Here is a 12,427-nt window from a genome sequence, read left to right as displayed (position 1 = left end):
CCTAACTCATTCTATGAGGCCACCATCACCCTGATACCAAAACCAGACAAAGATACTACAAAAAAAGAAAATTACAGACCAGTATCACTGATGAATATAGATGCAAAAATCCTCAACAAAAACTAGCAAACAGAATCCAACAACACATTAAAAGGATCATACACCATGATCAAGTGGGATTTATCCCAGGGATGCAAGGATTCTTCAATATACAGAAATCAATCAATGTGATACACCATATTAAGAAATTGAGGAAGAAAAAGCATATGATCATCTCAATAAATGCAGAAAAAGTTTTTGACAAAATTCAACACCCATTTATGATAAAAACTCTCCAGAAAGTGGGCATACAGGGAAGCTACCTCAACATAATAAAGGCAATATATGACAAACCCACAGCAAACATCATTCTCAATGGTGAAAAACTGAAAGCATTTCCTCTAAGATCAGGAAAAAGACAAAGATGTCCACCCTCGCCACCATTATTCAACATAGTTTTGGAAGTTCTAGCCATGGCAATCAGAGAAGATAAAGAAATAAAAGGAATACAAATTGGAAAAGAAGTAAAACTGTCACTGTTTGCAGGTGATATGATACTATACATAGAGAATCCTAAAGATGCCTCCAGAAAACTACTAGAGCTAATCAATGAATTTGGTAAAGTTGCAGGATACAAAATTAATGCACAGAAATCTCTTGCATTCCTATACACTAATGATGAAAAATCTGAAAGAGAAATTAAGGAAACACTCCCATTTACCACTGCAACAAAAAGAATAAAATACCTAGGAATAAACCTACCTAGGGAGACAAAAGACCTGTATGCAGAAAAGTATAAGACACTGATGAAAGAAATTAAAGATGATACCAACAGATGGAGAGATATACCATGTTCTTGGATTGGAAGAATCAATACTGTGAGAATGACTCTACTACCCAAAGCAATCTAGAGATGCAATGCAATCCCTATCAAATTACCAATGGCATTTTTTACGGAACTAGAACAAAAAATCTTAAAATTTGTATGGAGACACAAAAGACCCCGAATAGCCAAAGCAGTCTGGAGGGGAAAAAAAGGAGCTGGAGCAATCAGACTCCCTGACTTCAGACTATACTATAAAGCTACAGTAATCAAGACAGTATGGTACTGGCACAAAAACAGAAACATAGATCAATGGAACAAGATAGAAAGCCCAGAGATAAATCCACGCACCTATGGTCAACTAATCTATGACAAAGGAGGCAAGGATATAGAATGGAGAAAAGACAGCCTCTTCAATAAGTGGTGCTGGGAAAACTGGACAGCTACATATAAAAGAATGAAATTAGGACACTCCCTAACACCATACACAAAAATAAACTCAAAATAGATTTAGAGACCTAAATGTAAGACCAGACACTATAAAACTCTTAGAGGAAAACATTGGAAGAACACACTCTTTGACATAAATCACAGCAAAATCTTTTTTGATCCACCTCCTAGAGTAATGGAAATAAAAACAAAAATAAACAAATGGGACCTAATGAAACTTCAAAGCGTTTGCACAGCAAAGGAAACCATAAACAAGATGAAAAGACAACCCTCAGAATGGGAGAAAATATTTGGAAACGAATCAATGGACAAAGGATTAATCTCCAAAATATATAAACAGCTCATGCAGCTCAATATTAAAGAAACAAACAACCCAATCCAAAAATGGGCAGAAGACCTAAATAGATATTTCTCCAAAGAAAACATACAGATGGCTAAGAAGCACATGAAAAGCAGCTCAACATCACTAATTATTAGAGAAATGCAAATCAAAACTACAATGAGGTGCCACCTCACACCAGTTAGAATGGGCATCATCAGAATATCTACAAACAATAAATGCTGGAGAGGGTGTGGAGAAAAGGGAAGCCTCTTACACTGTTGGTGGGAATGTAAACTGATACAGCCACTATGGAGAACAGTATGAAGGTTCCTTAAAAAACTAAAACTAGAATTACCATATGACCCAACAATCCCACTACTGGGCATATACCCAGAGAAAACCATAATTTAAAAAGACACATGCACCCCAATATTCATTGCAGCACTATTTACAATAGCCAGGTCATGGAAGCAACGTAAATGCCCATCGACAGATGAATGGATAAAGAAGATGTGGTATATATATACAATGGAATATTACTCAGACATAAAAAGGAACGAAATTGGGTCATTTGTTGATACGTGGATGGATCTAGAGACTGTCATACAGAGTGAAGTAAGTCAGAAAGGGAAAAACAAATATCATATATTAACACATGTATGTGGAACCTAGAAAAGTGGTACAGATGAACCGTTTTGCAGGGCAGAAATTGAGACACAGATGTAGAGAACAAACGTATGGATACCAAGAGGGGAAAGCGGGGTGGTGGTGTGATGAATTGGGAGATTGGATTGACATGTATACACTGATGTGTATAATACTGATGACTAGTAAGAACCTGCTGTATAAAAAAATAAATTAAATAAAATTCAAAAATTAAAAAAAAAAAACAACTACAATGAGGTATCACCTCACACTGGTCAGAAGGGCCATAATCAAAAAATTTACAAACAATAAATGGTAGCTTTGTTTCTTTAAAACTGCTTGGTCTACCACACTTTAACAAGTAATTTTGTTTCCCAAGTGTCTATTGAGAGGATAGGGTCCTTGGAAGTGTGAAACGACCTGGATACCAGAATGCCCCTAACTATGGAGGGTGTGATCCGGAGGGCTTCACATCCACACCTGTCCACCATAGGTGCTCTCAGGGATTTTGCCCAGCTTTTCCCTACCCCACCTAACCTCAGGTAGAACGGAGGCTTCCTAACTATGTCTTCAGGCCAAGGGTTTCCTTCTCTCTTTTCCCTCCACGCTGCCCTTCCCTGACAAGTTAAGCCTCTGTGGAACAGAGAGCTCATATGCCATGAGGTGTAGGTGGCTGCCAGTCAAAAGGCCACATGGGATGAACTGGCAGGGATTTTTTCAGCTCCAGTGTCCTTGGAATCTACCTGAAGGGCTTAGCAAAAAGGCACTGAAGACTTTTTCCTTATCTGGGCCCCTGCTTTGGGGAGTTGCAAGGATATGATTAGAGGTGACATCATAGTTTGGCAGCTCCAGCAAATCTTACATTCCTATCCACTTCCGTAATTAAAATGATTTTAATCTCTTCCTATTTTATTCACCAAAGATTTATGGGATGCTAGTAACTTTCCCCCCACCCCCTATCCTCTTGCTTCTTATCCAAATTCTTACAATGTAAGGATATCAAATTACCCAGAGAGTTTGAATTAAATGCCTGTGGCTATTTCTGCATTAAAAGTCCTGGGGAAATAAAGAACAACTTCCTTAGAAAGTTCCTACTTGTAGGTTTTACAAGCCCTGAGTCAGCTGGAGAGAAGAGTTCTTTCCAGGCATAGGATCAGGTTTTCCCATGGAAGTTTCTGTCTTCTGCTTATTCATATTTCACTCAGTATAAATGCTCTAAAAATAGTCAAAGGACAGAATTTTAGGAATCTCTACGTTAAATTTACATTGGTCTATTCCTCATCAATGAGCTTTGAGCCAAAGCCCAATTTGATCTCATACCCTAATGTTTTTATCTTTCCAAAGCAGTGTCTCCTGGAGTTCAAACACCTCTTTTGTCATGGTGTCTATTCTCTCCTGCATACGCTGATTCTCCTGCAGAGGAAGAGGGGAAGAGAAGTAATAAAAAAGCAGAAAGAAAAAGAGGACGGGGTTAGAGGGAGGAAAACAGAACAAAAATAAAGCTGATAAAGAAACTTAACAAAAGCAGAAAGTCTGTGATCAACAGGAAAGATGGCATCCAGCGTCTTGGCGCCGTGTCGGTATGACGGCAAGCGAGGGGACTGGGGGCAGCTGCTCCAACCACAGCTATGAGGCAGCAAGCCAGCTGAGGCTTCTGTGTACACCCAGCTCCACACATGTACTCTTCCTCTCATAAGTGCCTTTCCCCCAAACACGGGACAACTTACACTTTTAGAGAGGGAAATTCAGATTTTCTTATGAACAAATGATCCTTATCACAGACAACAAGCAGTAGTTTTGAACCCTATTTTTTAAAGAAGAACTAAAAAACTACAAGAGGGACATAGCTCAATCATTCTGAATTCCTAGCAGAATCTATGATAGCAAGAACATCATAAATTACACATTTCACATCAGTTTTTAGAAAAACTAGATTTTTAGCATTTAGAAATTCTTAACTCTTCTGACTAGGCACTGATGCTCAATTTATACTCTCTTATATTTAGCAGGTTCTTTTATGCATTACTGGTAAATTATCATCTTCCACTTTCCCTACTCATACATTTCTCATCTACTTTACCACGTGGTTCTCTATTCTAAAGACCAAAAAACATTATTTTGGCAGAGTCAGGATTCTTCAGTTATAAGTAAATGTGCATAGTAACATCTGAAGGATGTTAATTCTAAACATAAAAAATACTTAAAACTAAGGTTTTTAAAGTTTGTACACCCAGCACCCTGGACTTTTAAATTGGAAACCATACTGACAAATTGTAAAAATCAAGCATTAAAATAGCTCTTAAATGCAATCATCAAACTAAAAACTAGAACACTTAACCAATTCTAACATAAGTTACTGAATTTGAGAAGCAGTTCCCAAAGTAGTTTTATTATTCTTTGGAAATCATATGGGGAAAAGTACATATTTTAATTAGAAAAAGAAATAACAAGTGGCTGGCATATTGACACACACAAAAAAGAGGACACAAAGGGAGAATTCACGTGATTTTTAACTGCCAGCAGGATACAGAGTTTGGATAATATGCTTCTTGCCATATATGGAAAAACTAAGACAACTAACTTCACATGTAATCTGATATTTTCAAAGGGTTATCTGTGTTTGCATTTAGAATTCACGAATTCTATCTGCTTTCAGCAGGCTATGTTCAATTCAATTATTCTCAAGAATGACAAAAAAAGTAACACAAATCCACAAGAAGAGTCACTTCTTTTCTTCTATTAAATGGTCTTTAAAGTCATTTATAGGAGGAGAGATGAAGTGAGGCAGGCCCGGGGGGGAAAGAGGGGGGGAAGGGGGGCGGTTCTAAAGGACGAGGGACAGGGCTGAGTTGAGCGTGATGCATGTGGCATCTCCAGGGTTGTCAAGAGCTGGCCTTCCTGGGACTTCCCTGGTGGTCCAGTGGTAAAGAATCCGCCTTCCAATGCAGGGGACACGGGTTCGATCCCTGGTCGGGATACTAAGATCCCACATGCCCGGGGCAACTAAGCCCACGTGCCACAACTACTGAGCCCATGCACCCTGGAGCTCGCGTGCCACAACTAGAAAGAGAAAACCCGCGTGCCACAACTAGAGAGAAGCCCACGCGCCACAAAGAAGAGCCTGTGTGCCGCAGTGAAGACCTGACGCAGCCAAAAAATAAAAAATAATTTAAAAAATGAAACAGAAATAGATTATTTAAAAAAAAAGTTGCCTTCCTGATATCACCATGGCATCAACACTAAGTTAACATTAGACATGCTTGATAACCTCACCAAGAAAGTGAGCATGACCCCTTCCCAACAAACCTCACCCCATATTTATAAAAAATGACAACCTCAAGAGGAAAACCACATTTAAAGAAAAACAGAGATGCATGCAAGCTGGTAGGCATAAAAGGATGATACGTGCTTTCAAAGATTTCTCGGAGGCCCACACTCCTCCTTGCCTCCTAGAATGTTGCTGTGGCCCTCAGAACTCCTCCACCCCAGGAACCTGAGTCACAGCCCCGGGCAACCTTCACCTTTTGTCTACTACCAGGAGTCTTGATACAATTTCTTCTTTTCATTTAGCCATCTCAGAAATGCACCTACCTGAGCGACGATCAAACTTCTTATTCCCCAAGAATCATGTCCCCAAATATAGCATTCACTACATTCCAAAGAATCATGGTACTCTGTAATGTTTCCTTTTGCCCATTTCCTAAGATATCTTCAGGAAACAATGTGCTTAGGAATAAAAGACAATTATAAAAGCTTCTGCTATTAAAAGGTGAAATATTTATAGGGTTCACAGTATTAATTTTTTAAGCCTGCCTTCATGTTTCACGTTTGTAAGATTTTAGGGTACAGCCAAATGTGAAGAGACAAGTTTGTTTGTGGAATTTTAACTCCCTTCCCTCCCAACACACATGCCCTCATCCAATTCGGTGCATTTTTTTCCAAAATTAAGTATTTCCACAGTTCATGTACATACCTCAATAAGCTCATCTCTTTGTCGGAGGCCTTCTTTAAGTTCATCCATCTTATGCTGTAGCACACTACACATATGTTTCTGCCTTTCTAACTCCTGTTATTAAACAAATGATACAGTTAACACAGATCATGGCACATGACAGACTGGAACATCTACAACATACCATTAAGCAGCTAAGCATGATCTCCAGAAACACACCTGCACTGCCCATGTATTGTTAACTTAGAAAAATTCTGTATTCTTTGGAAAGGCTCAGAAAATTCTCAATTTTCATCTCATACGATTATACATCTAGACAACCCAAACTAATCAATGGCAAAATTACTATGAACAATGAAATGACCTAGTAAAGTAACAGGCTATAAAATTAACATACAAAATTCAATAATCATCACAGATCAAAATAAAACGTAGAGAGAAGATATAATAAACATAATATCAAAAAATAAAATAAATACATACATGTAAAATTACAAGATATACCCAAAATCGATATGAGGAAAATTATATAAAACATTCCTGGAAGACAGAGAAGTAGGACTGAACAAATGGAAAGGCATCTTCTTGGATGAAAAGACTCAGCATCACAAAAATACCTGTTACACCCTAAATTAATCTATACATTTAATACAGTCCAAATAAAAATACCATCAGGTTTTTTTTCTCATCAGAGTAGGACAAGTTGATTATAAAGTTTATTTGGAAGAAAAACAAGAAGAAAAAAGCTAGAAAAACACAAAATGAAAACAAAGAAAGCTAACCTTACTAGATATTAAAACATAAGGCTTATACAATTAAAACAATGTTGTAATGGCTCATGAATACAGACCAATGGAGTAGAATAGAAAATCCAGAAATAGACCCAATTACATATACAAGCACACTAAACAACAACAAAACAAAAAGAGCAGCTCAAATCAATGCGAAAAGATAGACTTTTAAATGAGTAATGTTGGCATAACTGGATATACACATGGAAAAAGAAAACTGGAACCAAACTTTGTACCATACACCAGAACAAATGCACAGAAAGAAGAGAGAGAAAGACAGGCAGAGAGAGAGACAGAGAAAGAAGAAAGGAAGTAAGAACATACAGTTACTAGAGAAAAGATGAGTGAACTGCTATAACCAAGGAATGGGTAAAAATTACCAAAAAATGACTCAAAAATCCACAAGCAAGAAGGGGAAAGGGGTAACAAATAAGACTACCTAGAAATGAAGACTTTTGAATGGCAAAAAACACTATAAGCAAAGCAAAAAGACAAATGACTATAAAAAATTTTTACAATTTATATTTACTATCTTTCCATATAGAAAGCCTCTAAAATTAGAAATAAAGAGGAAAAAACCCACTATTATGTAGAACAATAGGCTAAAAAAATGGACAGTTCACAGAGAAACAAATTGCTCTGAATATGAAAAGATGCCCATACTAAGGGAAATGTAAATTAAAACTGTATTTCTCACTGAAACACCAGTAAGAGTCCAAAAACTTGACAATATACTCAGGGAAAAGTAGTGTGGAGAAGGAAATAGACCCTCTCATTTGTGGGAATGCAAAATTGTATAACCCCTACAAAGGAGAATTTGTTATATCTAGCAGGATTGCCACACCTTTTGACACAGCAAACTCACTTTTCTGACTCCCATAGATACTAGCAAAAATACAGAAAGACCTATGCAGTACATTCATCTTTGTAGGACTATTTTTAACAGCAAGAGACTGCAAACAACTCAAACGTCCATTAAAAGGGAACTGGTGGAATAAACTATAGTACAATGGAATAAGTGTGATAAGGAAAGAACGAGGAAGAGCTCTCTATACTACAATCATCAGGTGATGAAATCCAGATGCAGAACAATAGAGTATGCTCCCATTTTCTAAGAATGGAGGGATACAAATATGTATGTATGTGTGTGTGTGTATATATATATATATATATATATATATATATATATATATATATACACACACATATATATACACACACACATACATACATATTTTTGAATGGTAAAGCAATGTCTTCTTAAGATTAAAAAAAATGGAAGGATAAACAATTTAATTAAAGAAATTTCCTTAGGCAGTCTACCTGAAAAAGTATTCAGAGTAATGATAGTAAAGATGATCCAAAATCTTGGAAATAGAATGGAGAAAATACAAGAAACGTTTCACAAGGACCTAGAAGAACTAAAGAGCAAACAAACAATGATGAACAACACAATAAATGATATTAAAAATTCTCTAGAAGGAATCAATAGCAGAATAACTGAGGCAGAAGAACAGATAAGTGACCTGGAAGATAAAACAGTGGAAATAACTACCGCAGAGCAGAATAAAGAAAAAAGAATTGGGACAGTCTCAGAGACCGCTGGGACAACTGTAAATGCACCAACATCTGAATTATAGGGGTCCCAGAAGAAGAAGAGAAAAAGAAAGGGACTGAGAAAATATTTGAAGAGATTACAGTTGAAAACTTCCCTTATATGGGAAAGGAAATAGTCAAGTCCAGGAAGCATAGAGAGTCCATACATGACAAATCCAAGGAGAAACATGCCAAGACACATATTAATCAAACTATCAAAAATTAAATACAAAGAAAAAATATTAAAAGCAGTAAGGGAAAAGCAACAAATAACATACAAGGGAATCCCCATAAGGTTAACAGTTGATCTTTCAGCAGAAACTCTGCAAGCCAGAAGGGAGTGGCAGGACATATTTAAAGTGTTGAAAGGGAAAAACCTACAACCAAGATTACTCTACCCAGCAAGAATCTGATTCAGATTTGACGGAAAATGAAAACCTTTACAGACAAGCAAAAGCTAAGAGAATTCAGCACCACCAAACAAGCTTATGACAAATGCTAAAGGAAATTCTCTAGGCAGGAAACACAAGAGGAGGAAAAGACCTACAAAAACAAACCCAAAACAATTAAGAAAATGGTAATAGGAACATACATATCGATAACTACCTTAAATGTAAATGGATTAAATGTTCCAACCAAAAGACAGAGACTGGCTGAATAGATGCAAAAACAAGACCCGTATATACGCTGTCTACAAGAGACCCACTTCAGACCCAGGGACACATACAGACTGAAAGTGAGGGGATGGAAAAAGATATTCCATGCAAAAGGAAACCAACAGAAAGCTGGAGTAGCAATTCTCATATCAGACAAAATAGACTTTAAAATAGACTATTACAAGAGACAAAGAAGGATACTACATAATGATCAACGGATCAATTCAAGAAGAAGATACAATAATTGTAAATATTTATGCACCCAACATAGGAGCATGTTAATACATAAGGCAAATGCTAACAGCCATAAAAGGGGAAATCGAGACTAACACATCATAGTAGGGGACTTTAACACCCCACTTTCACCATTGGACAGATCATCCAAAATGAAAATAAATAAGGAAACACAAGCTTTAAATGATACATTAAACAAGATGGACTTAATTGATATTTATAGAAATTCCATCCAAAAACAACAGAATACACTTTCTTCTCAAGTGCTCATGGAACATTCTCCAGGATAGATCATTATCTTGGGTCATAAATCAAGCCTTGGTAAATTTAAGAAAATTGAAATCGTATCAAGCATCTTTTCCGACCAAAACGCTATAAGACTAGATATCAGCTACAGGAGAAAATCTGTAAAAAATACAAACACATGGAGGTTAAACAATAAACTACTAAATAACTAAGAGACACTGAAGAAATCAAAAAGGAAATCAAAAAATACCTAGAAACAAAGGACAATGAAAACACGATGATCCAAAACCTATGGGATGCAGCAAAAGCAGTTCTAAGAGGGAAGTTTATAGCTATAGAATCATACCTCAAGAAACAAGAAACATCTCAAATAAATGACCTAACCTTACCCATAAAGCAATTAGAGAAAGAAGAAAAAACAAAACCCAAAGTTAGCAGAAGGAAAGAAATCATAAAGATCAGAGCAGAAATAAATGAAATAGAAACAAAGAAAACAATAGCAAAGATCAATAAAACTAAAAGCTGGTTCTTTGAGAAGATAAACAAAATTGATAAACCATTAGCCAGACTCATCAAGAAAAAGAGGGAGAGGACTCAAATCCATAAAATTAGAAATGAAAAAGGAGAAGTTATGACACCGCAGAAATACAAAGCATCCTAAGAGACTACTACAAGCAACTCTATGCCAATAAAATGGACAATCAGGAAGAAATGGACAAATTCTTAGAAAGTATAACCTTCCAAGACTGAACCAGGAAGAAAAAGAAAATATGAACAGACCAATCACAGGTAATGAAATTGAAACTGTGATTAAAAATATTCCAACAAACAAAAGTCCAGGACCAGATGGCTTCACAGGTGAATTCTATCAAACATTTAGAGAAGAGCTAACACCTATCCTTCTCAAACTCTTCCAAAAATTGCAGACGAAGGAACACTACCAAACTCATTCTATGAGGCCACCATCACTCTGATACCAAAACCAGACAAAGATACTACAAAAAAAGAAAATTACAGACCAATATCACTGATGAACATAGATGCAAAAATCCTCAACAAAATACTCGCAAACAGAATCCAACAACACATTAAAAGGATCATACACCATGATCAAGTGGGATTTATATCAGGGATGCAAGGATTCTTCAATATACGCAAATCAATCAATGTGATACACCATATTAAGAAATTGAAGAAGAAAAAGCATATGATCATCTCAGTAGATGCAGAAAAAGCTTCTGACAAAATTCAACACCCATTTATGATAAAAACTCTCCAGAAAGTGGGCATAGAGGGAAGCTACCTCAACATGATAAAGGCCATATATGACAAACCCTCAGCAGACATCATTCTCAATGGTGAAAAACTGAAAGCATTTCCTCTAAGATCAGGAACAAGACAAGAATGTCCACCCTCGCCACCATTATTCAACATAGTTTTGGAAGTCCTAGCCATGGCAATCAGAGAAGATAAAGAAATAAAAGGAATACAAATTGGAAAAGAAGAAGTAAAACTGTCACTGTTTGCAGATGACATGATACTATACATAGAGAATCCTAAAGATGCCTCCAGAAAACTACTAGAGCTAATCAATGAATCTGGTAAAGTTGCAGGATACAAAATTAATGCACAGAAATCTCTTGCATTCCTATACACTAATGATGAAAAATCTGAAAGAGAAATTAAGGAAACACTCCCATTTACCACTGCAACAAAAAGAATAAAATACCTAGGAATAAACCTACCTAGGGAGACAAAAGACCTGTATGCAGAAAAGTATAAGACACTGATGAAAGAAATTAAAGATGATACCAACAGATGGAGAGATATACCATGTTCTTGGATTGGAAGAATCAATACTGTGAGAATGACTCTACTACCCAAAGCAATCTAGAGATGCAATGCAATCCCTATCAAATTACCAATGGCATTTTTTACGGAACTAGAACAAAAAATCTTAAAATTTGTATGGAGACACAAAAGACCCCGAATAGCCAAAGCAGTCTGGAGGGGAAAAAAAGGAGCTGGAGCAATCAGACTCCCTGACTTCAGACTATACTATAAAGCTACAGTAATCAAGACAGTATGGTACTGGCACAAAAACAGAAACATAGATCAATGGAACAAGATAGAAAGCCCAGAGATAAACCCACGCACCTATGGTCAACTAATCTATGACAAAGGAGGCAAGGATATAGAGTGGAGAAAAGACAGCCTCTTCAATAAGTGGTGCTGGGGAAACTGGACAGCTACATGTAAAAGAATGAAATTAGAACACTCCCTAATACCATACACAAAAATAAACTGAAAATGGATTAGAGACCTAAATGTAAGACCAGACACTATAAAACTCTTAGAGGAAAACATTGGAAGAACGCTCTTTGACATAAATCACAGCAAAATTTTTTGATCCACCTCCTAGAGTAATGGAAATAAAAACAAAAATAAACAAATGGGACCTAATGAAACTTCAAAGCGTTTGCACAGCAAAGAAAACCATAAACAAGACAAAAAGACAACCCTCAGTATGGTAGAAAATATTTGCAAATGAATCAACGGACGAAGGATTAATCTCCAAAATATATAAACAGCTCATGCAGCTCAATATTAAAAAAAGAAATGCAATCCCAAATTGGGCAGACAACCTAAATAGACATTTCTCCAAAGAAGACA

The 12,427-nt window shown here is 36.5% G+C and overlaps 1 protein-coding gene across 2 annotated transcripts in view; it reads right to left on the bottom strand.

The window, feature by feature from the left end:
• Window positions 1–12,427, bottom strand: part of LRRFIP2 (LRR binding FLII interacting protein 2) — a 125,439-nt gene that overhangs the window by 22,730 nt on the left and 90,282 nt on the right. The window contains exons 19-20 of one of the 2 annotated variants that reach the window (XM_060110969.1): window positions 6,253–6,345; window positions 3,600–3,692 (exon numbers count right to left, since the gene is read on the bottom strand). In XM_060110969.1, coding sequence (XP_059966952.1) covers window positions 3,600–3,692; window positions 6,253–6,345 — 186 coding nt within the window. The remainder of the gene's footprint in view (window positions 1–3,599; window positions 3,693–6,252; window positions 6,346–12,427) is intronic. The other variant, XM_060110968.1, reaches the window with a different exon arrangement.

The sequence above is a fragment of the Mesoplodon densirostris genome, chromosome 10 (genome assembly GCF_025265405.1).
Source record: "Mesoplodon densirostris isolate mMesDen1 chromosome 10, mMesDen1 primary haplotype, whole genome shotgun sequence".
Taxonomy (NCBI): domain Eukaryota; kingdom Metazoa; phylum Chordata; class Mammalia; order Artiodactyla; family Ziphiidae; genus Mesoplodon; species Mesoplodon densirostris.
The sequence above is the reverse complement of the archived record's forward strand: the minus strand, read 5'-3'. Positions and strand labels throughout refer to the sequence as shown.